This window comes from Gopherus evgoodei, chromosome 10 (assembly GCF_007399415.2).
Source record: "Gopherus evgoodei ecotype Sinaloan lineage chromosome 10, rGopEvg1_v1.p, whole genome shotgun sequence".
Lineage (NCBI taxonomy): Eukaryota > Metazoa > Chordata > Testudines > Testudinidae > Gopherus > Gopherus evgoodei.
The window spans coordinates 69698243-69715606 of record NC_044331.1 but is presented as its reverse complement, the minus strand read 5'-3'; the positions used below and the strand labels follow the sequence as shown (position 1 = coordinate 69715606).

The following is a 17364-nucleotide window of genomic DNA, read 5'->3' as shown; positions in this document are numbered from 1 at the left end:
TGGGTGACTGCTTAGTGCAGGTTTCATTACATACAGCACATTAGGTCTATAGGGTTTCTAAATGTGCTTTGTATTTTATTGCAGGTGGATCCCAACTTGTGCATCCCTCTTTATTGATCAGAAGGAGAGGTGGCTTCATTTGGCACCCCAGAGCGACTATGATTCCCCTAAGCAAATTGAAGAGTATTTTGCTTCTGTTGCAAATCTCATGTCATTACAGCTACGCGAGATGGTTATTAATTCTTTGGAAGACCTTCTGGCATTTTTTATGATACACAAGGTATATGGAATGAAGTGAGCTGCTGCTGTTTCTTTTCATTGTAATGTAGAAATAGGAATCGATACATTCTTCAAATCAAATACCTTTTCAGGGGTAAATGCCCAGGATTTCTCCTGCCTTCCAAACATATGGCCTGATTCTGTAAATCTTTGCTGGTATTCAGTAGGACTTCTTGTGTGATCAAGAGCTATTCATTTGTGTAAGAGTTTGCAGGATTAGGACCATAAATAGCAAGTTCTAAAAGTTTTCAGCTATTAATGTGCATTGCTGTACTGTTGCTGTTTAGATAGGCCCTGATCTAGCAAAGTACTTTAGCATGTTTAACTTTCAGCATGTAAGTAGTCCCATTGAAGCCAAAAGTGCTTAAGTGCTTTGCTAATTCTGTCCCATAAAATCATATGTGTGTACAGGCAATAACCAACTTATTAATATGTGGTGCTATGACTCCAGCACGAGTGCCTATCATTTCTTCCCTTCAGTAACATGGTTGTGTCAGTAGTTAAGTATCACCCAGGATCTGCTATAATCCACTATGCAAAACATTTGTAAATAGCACAAATTTGGCTGGATTGTGGCAAATAGCCACAGAAGCGTATTGACAAAGTATGGAGCTGCACCTGCCTTGTGCTAAGTGCTGCATCTGGATGATGATGATTTATGATTTGTTTTGCAGTAGCTCCTAGATCAGGCCCCCAGACATCGTGCCAGGTGCTGTGCAAACAATTGGGATGCAAACAAAATAATTAAAAACTAAATAATTAAAAACGATTTTCACTCATTAGGGGTTTGATTCTGTGAGGTGGTCAGAGCTCTACTTCCATTCAGTGAGGACTGAGGGTGCTCAGTACTTTGAGAGATCAGGCTCCAGCTCAGGATGAAGATACTCGTGGTGCAGTGTATTAAAAGATCTCTGTTTATATATGGGATTTTAAGTAATTTTAAATTACTTTTGAGTTGTGCATATTATACTTAATCAGTTCAGCATTTATTGTTTTTGTGCTTTTTTCCCTTGAGGATGGGAATGACTTTGGAGAACCATATCAAGAAATGCAGTTCTTTGTCCCTCAAATACTAATAATCAAACTCAATGTGGAGGAACCCAAAATTGTGTTTCAGCCCCTTTGGGAAGATTGTTGGAATTTAATCTACCACTGCTTCATGGAGATCCTGCGGAGTTCGGAGGGACTTCCGAAGGTACAGGGTAAAAGAAGGGAGATGGGCTGTATTGTGCAGAGAATGCTGCATGCAGAATGAAACCTGTAAGTCAGCCTTCAGCTAATAAAGTGCTGAGTGTGGTATAAAAACTCCGATACAGAAGACAAAGAAAGTTATGTATCAGTAGCTGAGGAAGCTTTAGTGATTATAGTAGAGAACATAGAAAGGATTCCTGCTCACATCCAAGCTGCTTTACTGCTTTGGTCTGATCTCACGTACTGTTCACAAACAAGGAATATGTGTTGTCAAGTGAAAGCTATTCCAACAGTACAAATAATTATTACCTCTGCTCTCTGCTACTTTTCTTACAATAACAGATTTTTGTACAACTGTTCTAAGTGGGAACACTTTATCTTTCATGACAATTGGAAAAGTGCAAATGATCTGATTATGTTTTCCCATTTATTCCACTCTATTATATAAAAGTGTTCTCTGGGATTCTTTTATGTCCTGCAGTAAAATGTTCATAAAGTCGACCCAATTTTTAAACATAGGCTCCAACAGAGCATCAGAATCTTGCATTTGAATGCTCAGATCAGTATTTAGGAATGCAAATACCAGTGCCTAAAAGCATATTGGATGCCACTGAATGCCTGCTCAAGTGTCTAAATATGTGATATTTGAACTCCAGTGGCCCAGTTAGTATTTTGAGCTTACTCCTGACTATTGTCCTGTTTCAGCAAAGCATCAAAGCATATTCCTAAGGTGCACGTTTAATTGCTTTGCTGAAGCAGAACAGTGTAGTGCAGGATGCTATTTCTGCTAGATCACTAGATAGGTAGAATTCTACACTTCTAGCCATGGTGTGACATGCCCTTGCTTTTCCTGTAGTATGCTGTATTTGTGTTGTGGGGTTCCTTCTAGGTAGAAATGCAACTCTTTCCAGAATTAAAAAAAGATGACCCCACTCTTCGTACAGTGAAAGTGGATGAATCTTTGGTTTCAGAATATGTGAACAAAACTGCCAGGATATTTGACAGCAACGTGGTTGGTCCACAGAAGTAAGTTTTTGCTTTTAACTTTGATGCTTATCTGGATCCACCAGCATGTTAAGGCAGCGTCAGTGTCATTTTTGCATGTTACTTCCCATTGCCATGAAGCCTAATTTTGGGAGCTTGTGTTTGATTTACGTTCTTCTGTGTTTAAGGTACTTAAATGTGTACAAGAAATACAGTGATCTTTTGAACAACCGTGCAGAACAAGACATTACTGATTTTTTGAAGGAAAGCCATTCTCTAGATGATTTCACTAAGGTAACATCTAACCATATTATTATTACTAATCACTTATACAACAGTCAACATTTACATTGCAGTTTACAGACACAGATCACTACAAGTTTTCCACCCCATGCTTTCTAGTCTAAGGCAGTGGCAGCTCCAGGCACCAGCGTTCCAAGCGCGTGCCTGGAGTGACAGGCTATGGGGGGATGCCCTGCCAGTCCCTGTGAGGGCGGCAGTCAGGGAGCCTTCCGCCACTTGCCTGTGGGAGGTCCGCCAGTCCCGTGGATTCAGCGGCAATTTGGTGGCGGGTACGCCGAAGCCTGGGGACAGGAGACCCCCTGCAGGCAAGCCACTGAAGGCAGCCTGCCTGCCGTGCTTGGGGCAGGAAAAAAGCTAGAGCCGCCTCGGTTTAAGAGCATGATTCACCTTTGTAGGTAAAGAGGAGTCGGGACAATTTACATCCCTCCCTGCCTGTAGGGGGGCCAGGTTATGTGCCAGGTTATGCTGGGGAGGGCAAAGCTATGTTCCATGCAGAGCCCCACTAGAGGAGGCTGTCCAGAATGTGTCCTGACCAGCACATCCTTTCTTTATCCCTCCGCTTCCCTCTCCTTAACCAAGCCCACCCGCTTTCTATGCTGCTGCGCCTGCTGGGCTGAGTGCAGTTTTTGCAGGCACTTGTGCCATGGCATCCATGTGGACTTTTCATTGTTGGGGGCCTTCCGGGGTTCCGGGGTTGAGGGTGATTTGAGCCCTAAATGGGTAAACATGGATTGTTATTTCTGTTTAAAATATATTATCCACCTGGTGGCTGACAGATAATTCTTTGCCCTCATGTAGCATTTCCCATCTGTAGAGTCTAAGGAAACTAACAGGATTATTCTTTTCCCTTTTGTAGAAGATTGACAGTTTAACAAAACTGAAAAAAGAAATAGCCTCCATGCATGTTACTGTCCCTCTCGCCATGTTCTGCCTGGATGCTTTAAAGCTGAATGAGGAGCTTTGCAATCGGGCCCAAAAACTTAAAAATAAGCTGATTGAGTTTGAAGTGGATGAAAACAGGGAGTTAAATAAGAGGTACACATATGTGAGAATTCATGGCTATCACTAGATTTGTGCGTTGATGCCATATACCAGTGCCTGTGTACATTGCTGAGATAATTTTATTCATCTGCTGGATTTGTACAGGTATATCCACAGGCTTCTGTAAATTAACACAGCATTTCACTGGTTTGCAAGGACTCCGTGTTGTGTATGTAAAGTTGATCTGAAATGTTCTTTAAACAAATATTTTTTTAAAAAAGTTCGTGAGTTAGGTTCTACCTGGATAGATCTGAAAATCACAATGAAAATATTTGACAATTATTTCCTTTTTTACTGATTTGCTAGAAGTTAAGTTGAGGGTTCTGTGTTTCCCCTGCAAGAACTAATGCCCACCTAAAGCAGGGTAAGAATCGTAGTTCCCTGTTCTGCATATCGAGATGTCTGAGATGTCTTCTGTAAGAAAGACACAGGCTTTGAACTCCAGTTTTAGCCAGTGAAAAGTTTACTTTACAATGAATTTAGCTTTAATCTACTGGTATAATTGTGCTTCACTTGAAAGAAATTCCTTTCCTCGTGAGTAAATATGGATGGTTACTCTTGGAATTGGGTTGTACTTGTGTACTGTGCATGTATGGATAACAAAAGTGCTTAGTCCAAACCTCAAACAAGAAAATACATTGCTGGGAAATGATATGTAATGGTTTTCTTTTTTTCATCTGTATTTTTTTCCATTTTTTGTCCATGTTCATTTTGAGGATCTGGGGGTAAATGTTATCTTTTTGCCCAAATTTCATGCAGGATCCTTAGTTCTGTAGGTGTCAGGAGAATAAATGAGCTGCTGATTTCTGCACTTAAGGATGCCTCTGTATGTAAGAGTTCAGCTCTTGAAACAGAACTTTCTAAATCTGTGGGAGGGAGCAGTTAACTTAGTGTGTTAGCAGTGACAATTTAATGCCAATTTAACAAGCATTCTACTGTCTGGATACTTCAGTCCTTGAAAGAGTGGTAGGATGTTGGAACTGAATGCCCTTAATTATTCCATGTCTGTTATGTGTATTAATGAGAATATCTTGTTTGTAAAGATGCATTAGTATCCTTTGACATGCAATCTTCATTCATGAGATCCTGCACCACTCTTCATGAATAATAATAATCGTAATTATGTGTCTGCTTTCTTTTTTGTTGTAGCATTTGCAATCAATACAACATAATCGCAGACAAAGTTAGTGAGGTGCCTTTGAACACTGAAGAGCTGGTAGAGCTTACGGCGTGCTTAAAAAAAGCCAGTGAAGTTACTGTTTTTAAACTGAGACGTGAGATCTCTGAAGCAGCCTACAGACTGGAATTCTTGATGGACTATGCTGATCTGCCTTGTATGTTTAAAAATATGGTATAGAAAAGTGTCCCTGGCAAAAATGTGTGTATGTATCTGTCTGTATATACACACATATATATGTAAAATTAGGGCTTCTATTTATTATTTATCAAAGGAAGCTAGATAAACGTACAACTTCTACTACGCTAATGAAAGATTTCAAAAAGAGGCAAATGACAAGACAAAACGATTTTCTAGATGGAAAAGATGTGTAAAAGAAGGAAGATTCCCCTCTCCTCTGCTCTGCCCACACATTCTTTCTTCTCTATGATCTCTCTCTGAGAGATCTATGAACTGAGAACTCTTTCTGAGAATTTTTATAGTATGTGCAGTGATTCAACTAACATTCTTCACCACTGTACTGGCAAAATCAAGTAGCCTGGCATGTTATTTATTAAAGATGTTTCTGTCCGTTTAATAAATTGCTGCAAAGGTTTTGAGGGTAATCTGAAAATAGTTTAGAAATGAAAATCAGTGCACCTCTAAGGGCTTGTCTATGCCTGGATATTTAGGACACACTTATTCTGGGATCAGAATGCCTTTCTCTGGTTTAGCTTATTCCCCTTAGCTAAATTATACCAAATAGCTATAGCAGAATTGTTATTTGGAATAGCTATGCTGGTCAATTTCACCCAGGTAGTCAAGGCTTCATGTAGATAGTGCAATATTTCTGAGCTGATGTCAGTATTTTGTGATCACACTAAACTATTTAAGGAAACAAAGCTAAACAGCTAAATCCACATCTGGGGGGAACGTCTACACTACGAGATAATTCCGATTTTACATAAACTGGTTTTATAAAACAGATTGTATAAAGTCGAGTGCACGTGGCCACACTAAGCACATTAATTTGGTGGTGTGCGTCCATGGTCCGAGGCTAGCGTCGATTTCCGGAGCGTTGCACTGTGGGTAGCTATTCTGTAGCTATCCCATAGTTCCCGTAATCTCCCCCGCCCCTTAGAATTCTGGGTTGAGAACCCAGTGGCTGATGGGGCAAAAATCATTGTCGCGGGTGGTTCTGGGTAAATGTCGTCAGTCATTCCTTCCTCCGGGAAAGCAACGGCAGACAATCATTTCGCGCCCCTTTTCCCTGGATTGTCCTGGCAGATGCCATAGCACGGCAACCATGGAGCCCGTTCAGCTTTTTTTTTTTACAGTCACCGTATGTGTACTGGATGCCGCGGACAGAGGCGATACTCCAGCGCTACACAGCAGCATTCATTTGCTTTTGCATGATAGCAGAGATGGTTACCAGTCGTTCTGTACCGTCTACTGCCAGGGTAATTTGGCAATGAGATGACGGTTATCTGTCCTTCTGTGCTGTCTGCTGCTATCATGGGTGCCCTGGCTGAGTTGGCCAGGGGCGCAAAAGCAAAACTGGGAATGACTTCCCGAGTCAATCCCTCCTTTATGGTTTCTAAAAATAGAGTCAGTCCTGCCTAGAATTTGGGGCAAGTGTACTAGAGAAGCAGTGTATCAGAGAGTACGGCTGCTCTGTGTCAGATCCTGCAGAAATGATGAGCTACATGCCATTCATGGGGGGTGCCTCTGCAACAACCCCACCCGTTGCTTCCCTCCTCCCCCAACCTTCCTGGGCTACCGTGTCAGTGTCCCCCCATTTGTGTCATGAAGTTATAAGGAATGCAGGAATAAGAAACAGTGACTTGTTAGTGAGATAAAATGAGGGGGAGGCAGCCTCCCAGTGCTATGACAGTCCAGGCAGGACATTAAGCGGTGCGGAGGAGAGGAGCCCAGCATCCTGCTGCTATGATAGTCCAGGCAGTACAGAATCTTTTCTTTACACAGGAAAGGGAGGAGGCTGATGGAGCTCAGCCCCCAGTTGCTATGATGAGGATGGTTACCAGCCGTTCTGTCCCATCTACTGGGAATGACCAGGAATCATTGCTATTTTTACCCAGGCGCCCCCAGCCGACCTCATCTGAGGCAAGCCAGAGCACTCATGGGCTGATGGTGACGACGGATATCAGTCATATTGTACCGTCTGTCACCAGGGAGGGGAGAGGAGTAGATTCTGCTCTTCACTGCTGCAGCATCGTGTCTACCACCAGCATTCAGTAGACATAGGGTGACATTGAAAAAAGTCAAGAAACGATTTCTTTCCCTTTTCTTTCACATGGGGGGGGAGTAAATTGACGAGCTATTCCCTGAACCACGCCGGACAATGTATTTGACCCTACAGGCATTGGGAGCTCAGCCAAGAATGCAAATACTTTTCGGAGACTGCTGTGAACTGTGGGATAGCTGGAGTCCTCAGTACCCCCTCCCTTCCTCCATGAGCATCCGTTTGAGTCTCTGGCTTCCCGTTATGCTTGTCACGCAGCACTGTGTAGCCTGTAGATTTTTTTTTCAAACGCTTTGGCATTTCGTCTTCTGTAATGGAGCTCTGATAGAACAGATTTCTTTCCCCATACAGCGATCAGATTCAGTATCTCCCGTACGGTCCATGCTGGAGCTCTTTTTGGATTTGGGACTGCATTGCCACCCGTGCTGATCAGAGCTCCATGCTGGGCAAACAGGAAATGAAAATCAAAATTTCGCGGGGCTTTTCCTGTTTACCTGGCCACTGCATCTGAGATGAGATTGCTGTCCAGAGTGGTCACAGTGGTGTACTGTGGGATACCGCCAGGAGGCCAATACCGTCGATTTGCAGCCACACTAACCCTAATCCAATATGGTAATACCAATATTAGCACTACTCCTCTCGTTGGGGAGGAGTACAGAAACTGATATAAAGAGCCCTTTATATTGATATATGTCTCTTTTGGAACACGGAAGAGCAAATTGGGGTAGCACTGGCATAAATGAAGGTAGAAACAGACTCTCAGTTTTTCAACCAACTCTAATAATTTTACATGAGGACAGGACAGAGGTGAAAGTAACTTAAAGGACTTACTGGTGGTCCTGAGCAGGGATGTGGCCTCAACCGGAAGAGACATGGCCTCAACCTGAAGAGGTGGGACCTTGAAATGAAGATTTAAAGGCCCTCCTCTGGCTGTGGTTGGGAGGCCCAGGGCTTTTAAATCACCCTCGGAGCTACCTGCTGCAGAGGTTTAAATGGCTCAGGGCTCTGGCCACCTCTACGGCAGCTTAGCTCTGGGGCTCCCCGCAGTGGCAGGAGCCCCAGGCCCTTTAAATTGCCGCCTGAGCCCAGCTGCTGGAGTCCCAGGGCTCGGGAGGCAATTTAAAGGGCCTGGGGCTCCAGCTGCTGCAGGGACCCTTTAAAGTGCCAGCCTGAGGAAGCTGGTCTGGTCCGGCACAGCATACTGGTACTTCATACCGGACCGGACCAGCTTACTTTCACCTCTTCATGAGGATCATGCTAGGCCTGATTTTGAGACCAACTTGGTCTGCAGTTTTACTCCACAAAATTACAAGTGAAAACAATTGCAAATGCAAAATGACACCCTAGATTATTTGTGCTTGCAACATTCCACTCACAAAAATATGGATGCCATTTTTTTAAAGATGTCACTTTTTCCTAAATGTAATCTGAACTGTTTTGCTTACTCTTCATATTAACTACTTGTACATCACTGCTCAAAGGACAATTTCTAAAATGTTTTTTTTTAATTATAGCTGAGGACATAAAGTTGAATAGTACTGTTTTTCACTGGCCGGAACAGATTGAGATAATCTTTGAAAATTGCAGAGCCCAGTTGTTTAGCAAGAGAGATCATGCAGAGGCTTCTCTGGTTAAAAGGTATGCTATTAAACTAGGACATTCTCTTGAACTAGGAATTTAAGCTTAATTAAGCAAGAGAAATGAAAACACTTTGGACCAACAAAAAGGGATGTATTGTCAAGTCAATGGAACTGCTAGTGGGAGAAAAATTTGTCTTCTAGTACTATGGGGTTTTAAACCATGTTTCAGAAAAATATCTCTACGCCAGATGGGCTAGATTTTTTCCCTATTCCTGAATAGGTCTAAAGGATGGAAGGAAGGATGGTGCTAGGATTTTCATAATTTCATCCCATTATTCCTCATTACATCCCCATATACTATGCCAAAATCTTACGTTCTCTCCTCGTTGTTTGTACGTTTCATACATCTGTAAAAGGCAGCAAGGACTAGTCGACTGAGTATGGAACTAAGTTTTAAAATGAGTCTTGAGTTCTAATACTGTCTCTAGCACGAATTTACTGCATGGATATGGGCAAATTAATTTACCTTTGTGTCTCAGTGTCCTCATCTGTGAAATGGGAACCTGATAGGGCTGTTGTAATTATTAATTAATGTATGTTTGCAGGGGCATCTTTACTTACAAATCCTAAATGTTGAGGTTAGATTTCACTTGATTGTGTCCTTTGTAATTTAAAAAATAACCAAAAACCTGAAAAATGTAATATTACTGAGCTGTCTTTGACTCTAATTAGGTGCGCCCAGTTTGAGGCATTACTTGAAAGTTATTTCAAAGAAGTAGAAAGTTACAAGAAACGGGATGTCATGACCATGGAAGAAATGAAGAATAATGTTGAGAAATTTAATGAGTTGGATAAGAATCTGGATAATGCACTAGTGGAATTCGAGGCAAGTAATTATCACCTGGCTTAGGTGAAAAGTTTATTTGTAATGTGTGTTAGGTAAGATAGGTGCTTAGGTTCATTTCCTGTTTTTTCACAGTTATAGGCAAATATATTGGAGTTGGCTTTGAGTAATTTTTCCAAGTTCTCAGACATCTATTGCCAATATCTTGCCATTTCCATTGCTATTGCTGTTTATTAAAGTTGGGTTTTTTTCCTTAAAGGCTATTAATAAAGAAGAGGAGTTACTTGAGCGGGAGAAGAGCCAGTTTCCTTTATTGCAAACTATTATTGTAAATAAACAACCCTTTGAGCAAGTTTGGGTAACAGCTTACAATTTCCATACTAAGTCTGAGGAATGGATGAATGGTGAGGACAAGAACTGAATGAAATATTTCTCACAAAAAGTTTTATATGATGAAATTTACCATATTTGAGTTGGCTGAACTTCTGTAGAATTCTATAGAATTCAGGGGCGGCTCTAGCCATTTCGCCACCCCAAGCACGGCGGCACGCTGCGGGGGGCGCTCTGCCGGTCGCCAGTTCCATGGTTCTGGTGGACCTCCCGCAGACGTCCCTGCGGAGGGTCCGCTGGTCCTGCAGCTCCGGTGGACCTCCTGCAGGCGTGCCTGCAGATGCTCCACAGAAGCTGTGGGACCCGCGGCTGCGGGAGGTCCACCGGAGCTGCCTGCCGCCCTCCAGGCGACTGGCAGAGCGCCCCCTATGGCATGCCGCCCCAAGCACGTGCTTGGCGTGCTGGGGCCTGGAGCCGCCCCGATAGAATTATAGCCAGCAATGTCTTGAGAAGCAGTTGGGACCAAGTCCCTGAGTTTCTGAGATTGAATCAGTCTGTGATACTGATTTGCTGTGTGGTCTAAGCAAGTCACTTAACTGCTCTGTATCTCCATGTCCCTATCTATAAAATGAGAATGCTATTACTTACTTACTGTGCTCACGCAGATATTGAAAAGATTAATTAGTGGCTGTGTATAAAACATTTTGAAGAGGTAAAGCACTGTATATAAGTGCTAAATATAATTGTGGGCCTGGACCTGGTGTTATTTTAAGGTAGTTTTCAGGAATTTAATTTGTTTGCACATTTTCCTTAAGGGAGAATGGTAACAAATGCCTATAAATGAATCTTTTTAGTAATAACTTGGCACTGAGATCTTCTTGCTGCTCTTTTCTAATTATACATGCAGGATCTATCCAGGACTTGAATTCTGAAGAAATTACTGAGGAAATTGGAAATATGTGGCGGATGATGTATAAACTAACTAAGACTTTTGCAGACCTGCCTGGACCTAGACGCTTAGCAGAAAATGTGAAATTTAAACTTGACAAGTTTAAGCAGCATCTTCCCATCCTGTCTATTGCCTGCAATCGCGGAATGAAGGACAGACATTGGGAGCAGGTGCCATAGAAATACATTTTAAACAATGAAAACAGTCTACCACAGCAAGGAAATCCGCTCAAAATTTACCACATGATGGTCTAATATTGAAATTTTAATGGGTGCAGGCAAAACTCCCTGTGACAAAGTGGGAGTTTGGCCTGCTGGTAAAACTACAGAACTGAGGGAAATTATGTTGGTATTTCTTTAATTTTTATATCTTACCAGCTACTTGATAAACTTTGGTTACAAATTTATGTGATGATGGTTCTTATTTTTTCACTTATTTTCAGATCAGTGAAATAGTAGGGTATGAAATAAGACCTGATGAAACTACTTGCCTTCTAAACATGTTGGAATATGGATTATCAAAGTACATTGAAAAGTAAGAAATACATCCTAAATCTAATTCCTTAAAAGCAACCAATATATTTTATATGCTTTCATAATCAGATACTAAATTCTAGTGCATTGAGGCTTATTGGATTATTAATTATTATTATTATTATTATTTTAGAGTTTTCAAGGCCTTTCAAATTTTCACTGCTGAACTTTATTCACTAAGGATGGCACTTTCAAAAGTGCCTAAAGAGCACTAGCCTCACTGAAAAACAATGGGATTATGTATTTAAATTACTTCACTTCACAACCCCCACCCAATCTCTACAAAGCTTTAATTTACAACCAAGCAGCAGCATTATATCATAGTGATTACCAGCAATAACTTGATTAGTTTGAACATATAAATAAAAAATCCTTGAAATATATGCATATGCAGTGTGGAGGAACAGCAGCAGATGGAGCAGTGATTCTGGAATGCCCAGAAAACTTCTAGGCTATGAGTGAATTATGCAGGTAATCCCTAAAAAGAGACAATAAAACATTCACCACACTGTCATGTATTTGTCTTTGCCACATATTTTACAGTAAAACTCTTTTAGACAATTTTAAAACACATTTTTGGTACTATTTTTTATTACATTCTGTATCTTTGTCTCTGAAGTCAGGTACCTTGATATCCAGTGTACATCTTTCAGGAATTCTGGGCCTGTTTTCTAGAATGATAAGCATGTAGTTACCAACATTGGGTATATGCTTAATTTAACGTAGATTGTAGGCTCTTTTGGGCAGGGGCTGTGTTTTTCTTCTGTGTTTGTATAACACCGAGCACAATGGGATCCTGGTCTTTAGGCACTACCATAATATATATGATATTTTTTTTATTATGAATTAACAAATATATGTGAGACATGCATTTAACTGATCACTTTTGTATGCAAATACTGGGCTGTAATGCACAAACTCTTCAAAGGCATGTGAAAATCTGTAATTTTTCTCACGTTTTCTCACCTAGTTGCCTTTTTCCTTCCTGCAGTGGAAGATTTCATTCATTCATTCATTCTCCTGCTTGTGGAGTATAGAGTACACACTTTGTAGCCCCCATTTCCAGAGAGCCCAGTTTCCTGTCCATGTTGCAGCTTGCTATTTTTTAAGGCTGAGGCAGGTGAGGTCAGAAGCCATGACATCCCTCCAGTGTTTTGGCAAAGCCATCCATAATGTCTTCCCCTTTCAGCTTGTGTTGGATCAAACACACATGGCATATGGAGCAGATAGCCAAGCTATCTGAGCCATTATTGAATCACTTGGGAAGACACTAGAGGCTGGGTGGTCTGGTGCCTGACATCCTCATTCGTAATGCGATGAAACTATCATATGCCTTCAATACGTCATTGCTCTTTCATGTTGAAAGCATCCAGCTGGTGCATTTGCAATTCTCTGTGATGGCCCAGGTTTCAGAGCCAGAGAAAAAAACAGAAGCCACTGCTGCTTTACAGATCTGCATCTTACTCTAAAACTCAGACCGCAGTGGTTCAGGAGTCACGTTAGCGATCAACATTACCCAAAAGAGTCACAGTACTGTGAATCCATTGTTTCATTCACAGTAAAATGATTGACCAAGCATTATTTTATCAACTACAATTGGTTAATAACATAGTAAAGGCATCCTGATTGGTCAATAACTTAGATTAGTTAATAATTAAACCACAAAGTGTTTAATATCATATGCTGCAAAGAGCCACAGGAGACACATTAATGAGCCGCTTGTAACTCATGAGTTTCAGTCTGAGTATCACTTCTCTAAATTATATTTATTTATTTATTCAAAATCTTTTCCTTTTTATCTTTAGAGTGTTGAGTTTTTTTTGTGATGTAGCTAAACCAAATTTCATTTTAATCTAGACTGGAGCCTATTGGAGCAGCAGCCAGTAAAGAATATTCCCTAGAGAAATCCATGGACAAAATGAAATCAGAATGGGCCAATATAAGCTTCAGTTTTGTGAAGTACAGGGACACTGTGAGTATACATCAAACTAAAAAATGTGTTGTTAAGGAGAATGGGTCTGAGGGCTTGTCTACATCAGAAAGTTGCAGCGCTGGTGAGGGAGTTACAGCGCTGCAACTTAGGAGGTGTACACATCTGCAGGGCACCACCAGCGCTGCAACTCCCTGTTTGCAGCGCTGGCCGTACTCCCGTTTTGTCTCGGGTGTAGAGGATCCAGCGCTGGTGATCCAGCGCTGGTAATCAAGTATAGACACTTACCAGCGCTTTTCTTGACCTCCGTGGAATAAGCAGGTATCCCAGCATACCTGAGGAAGCCTCTGGTAATCAAGCTGGTCTCCTTCCCCGGCTTGCTCTCGCGTTCCCCGAACCCCGAGCAAGCAGGTCTCCTTCCCTGCGGTTTGCTGGGTGGTTCCGGGAACGCGAGAGCAAACCGCGGCGAAGCTGGTCTCCTTTCCCGGTTTGCTCTCGCGTTCCCCGAACAAGCAGGTCTCCTTCCCTGCGGTTTGCTGGGTGGTTCGGGGAACGCGAGAGCAAACCGCGGCGAAGCTGGTCTCCTTTCCCGGTTTGCTCTCGCGTTCCCCGAACAAGCAGGTCTCCTTCCCTGCGGTTTGCTGTGTGGTTCGGGGAACGCGAGAGCAAACCGCGGCGAAGCTGGTCTCCTTTCCCGGTTTGCTCTCGCGTTCCCCGAACAAGCAGGTCTCCTTCCCTGCGGTTTGCAGGGTGGTTCGGGGAACGCGAGAGCAAACCGCGGCGAAGCTGGTCTCCTTTCCCGGTTTGCTCTCTCGTTCCCCGAACCCCCGAGCAAGCAGGTCTCCTTCCCTGCGGTTTGCAGGGTGGTTCGGGGAACGCGAGAGCAAACCGCGGCGAAGCTGGTCTCCTTTCCCGGTTTGCTCTCTCGTTCCCGGAACCCTGAACAAGCAGGTCTCCTTCCCTGCGGTTTGCAGGGTGGTTCGGGGAACGCGAGAGCAAACCGCGGCGAAGCTGGTCTCCTTTCCCGGTTTGCTCTCTCGTTCCCCGAACCCCCGAGCAAGCAGGTCTCCTTCCCTGCGGTTTGCCGGGTGGTTCGGGGAACGCGAGAGCAAACCGCGGCGAAGCTGGTCTCCTTTCCCGGTTTGCTCTCGCGTTCCCCGAACCCCCGAGCAAGCAGGTCTCCTTCCCTGCGGTTTTCAGGGTGGTTCGGGGAACGCGAGAGCAAACCGCAGCGAAGCTGGTCTCCTTTCCCGGTTTGCTCTCGCGTTCCCCGAACAAGCAGGTCTCCTTCCCTGCGGTTTGCTGGGTGGTTCGGGGAACGCGAGAGCAAACCGCGGCGAAGCTGGTCTCCTTTCCCGGTTTGCTCTCTCGTTCCCCGAACCCCCATTGAAGCCGCCCAACAGCGCTGCAGTGTGGCCACATCTAACACCACTTGCAGCGCTGGTTGCTGTAAGTGTGGCCACTCTGCAGCGCTGGCCCTATACAGCTGTACTAATACAGCTGTAACAACCAGCGCTGCAAAATTTTAGATGTAGTCTGTCTCACACTGATTCAGCAAAATAGTGGAATTATTCCTGATTTACAATGGTATAACTAACTGAGAGGAGGAGAATCAGGCCCAACAGACCATGTGAAGTTACCAGACTATCTATTTTAGGTACTTATATGGCCTTCAATATCATAGTATCTGAGCATTTCATAGTCTTTGACATATTTATCCTCATAGCATCCTTAGGAGGTAGGGAAGTGGTGTTATCCCTATTTTATGGATGGGGAACTGAGGCAAAGAGAGATTAAGTGACTTGCTCAAGGATGCAAAGGAAGTCTATGGTAGAGCAGGGAACAGAATCCAAATCTTTCTGAGTCCCAGGCTTACACCCCAATCACTGGACCATCCTTCTTTCCCAGCTAAGGTAGAGTCTCTGTGGACATTTTGGAAATGGAGGCATACAGCAGAGATACATTCCATCTCTTCTGATATGTTACAAGCGCTCATTTGCTTCCACCATACCTTAGAGAGACAGGAAATTACAGGTTAAATTTTTAGGAGTAAAATAGTTTGAGATCAATGAATCAGAATAATGTCATTTGCCTTAACAAAGTCTGATATGTTTACAGAATACCAGTATCCTGTCAGCAATTGATGATATCCAGCTTTTGCTCGATGATCACATTGTTAAAACACAGACAATGTGCGGCTCTCCGTTCATCAAACCGATAGAAACTGAATGCCGGGTAAGAGGAAGCTGGTTTGATTGAGTTAATATGTCTCTCATAATACACCTTTTTCTCAAGTGCTTTGTGGTATTTTGGCATGAGAAGATGTTAAAATATAAACTTGAGCTGTTTCTAAAGAACTCAAATATTCATATTATATTTTCAAAGAGCACTGAGCTACTGGTTTCCAAAGAAGCATATGCAGAGCGTGCCACTACGCTGAAGGAAACTGTAATTGCATAGACAAGCCATTTGGTGCATGTTTTTTGGGAATAGGTCAGTTGCTTTAAACAAATTCTGCTAAGTTGTGTGATGAGATACAGTTCTGTCATTTGTGAGAAATAATATATTTATAATCTTTTAGCATTACCATAAGATTTTCAAAGTCATTCTAGCTGTTGGTCCGCCAGTCCATACAGATATGATTTCATGGTAAGCTAATGAAACAAATTTCAGGAGGTAGCCATGTTAGTCTGTATCAACAAAAACAACAAGGAATCTGGTGGCACCTTAAAGACTAACATTTATTTGGGGATGCCCAAATAAATCTGTTAGTCTTTAAGGTGCCACCAGACTCCTTGTTGTTTTGATGAAACAAAGCCTTCCTACAAGTAATTCATTGATGGAAAGAGGAGTTAAATATAATGATTTCCCTAAAGGAAGCTTCCACAGAAAACAGACTTTTCCCATCAATATTTGATGATGATTTGGAGGCTTTTTTAACCTAATTGTCATGACTTGTCAACACTTCTAAACCCTTAATTCCATCCATTCCTTAGGACATTGGTCCTGATCTATCAAGAGCTGAGGGTAGTGGGAGCAAATGCTACTTCATTTTATAGCCACCTGTAACAGTTCCCAACGGGCTGTATGGCAGCTGGCATTTACTGAAACACAATACAGGCTGGCTACACCTCTTCCTATAATACATACCTGGCATATCCCTTACAAAGGGATCTGTGAGAGGGTTTGGCAAGGAAAGAGGGCCCAGTCCTCCTCTTTTTATTCAGGCAATGCACCCATTGACTTCAATGAACAATTTGGCTGTCAGCAGTATAATATTGAGTCAAAGTTAATGAATATTCAGATATTTATTGTGTGTCTGGAGTGAAGTTCAGAAGATCTCTGTGTTTCTCCATTCTTTTTAAATCACATCATTGTTTTTTTTTAATAAAGACTAATTTTGAGGGTGTAAAATAATGTGCTACTCTGCCCACATGGCTTGTGTCATTTCATTGTCAAAATTATTTCAGGGGTTTTATCGGATGCAAGAGACTGATTATTTTTGCAACAAACAAAGGGATTTTAGTCCTTAAGTTACAATATCATTGTAGTTTGCGATGTTGTCATAGCCATGCTGGTCCCAGGATATGAGAGAGACAAGATGGGTGAAATAGTATCTTTTGTTGGACCATCTTTTATTGGAAATACAGTATCCAAAAGATTGCCCTGGAAAACTCATATGCCTCCTTTGATGTGACTGTTGAGTTCTTTTTGTAAATGTGCGGTATTTGCTGCTTAAAGGATTTGACTAAACTTTAACTTGGCTACCTAATAAGGGTAAAAACAGAGGTATGTTGTACAACCAAAAAGAGTCCATTTATAGAGAGTATCTCTGAACATGTCCAGAGGCAGTCACTCATGACTAAGAACAATGCTTTCATCCAGAGTTTTGAAACGGTGGTGTTTATCTCCTGAAATGAACTAATTTACAGTCAAACAGACAAAAAGTCCAATCTTGTGACCTTACTTACATGAGTAGTT

General features: G+C 42.4%; 1 protein-coding gene across 2 annotated transcripts in view; it reads left to right on the top strand.

Moving 5' to 3' along the window:
• Positions 1-17364, top strand: part of DNAH3 (dynein axonemal heavy chain 3) — a 111871-nt gene that overhangs the window by 30111 nt on the left and 64396 nt on the right. For both annotated transcript variants that reach the window (XM_030578529.1, XM_030578530.1), the window contains 13 exons: positions 85-280; positions 1295-1474; positions 2360-2496; positions 2643-2748; positions 3614-3792; positions 4948-5132; positions 8732-8855; positions 9530-9683; positions 9901-10045; positions 10879-11090; positions 11363-11454; positions 13311-13425; positions 15502-15618. In XM_030578529.1, the coding sequence (XP_030434389.1) occupies positions 85-280; positions 1295-1474; positions 2360-2496; positions 2643-2748; positions 3614-3792; positions 4948-5132; positions 8732-8855; positions 9530-9683; positions 9901-10045; positions 10879-11090; positions 11363-11454; positions 13311-13425; positions 15502-15618 (1942 nt within the window). The remainder of the gene's footprint in view (positions 1-84; positions 281-1294; positions 1475-2359; positions 2497-2642; positions 2749-3613; positions 3793-4947; positions 5133-8731; positions 8856-9529; positions 9684-9900; positions 10046-10878; positions 11091-11362; positions 11455-13310; positions 13426-15501; positions 15619-17364) is intronic.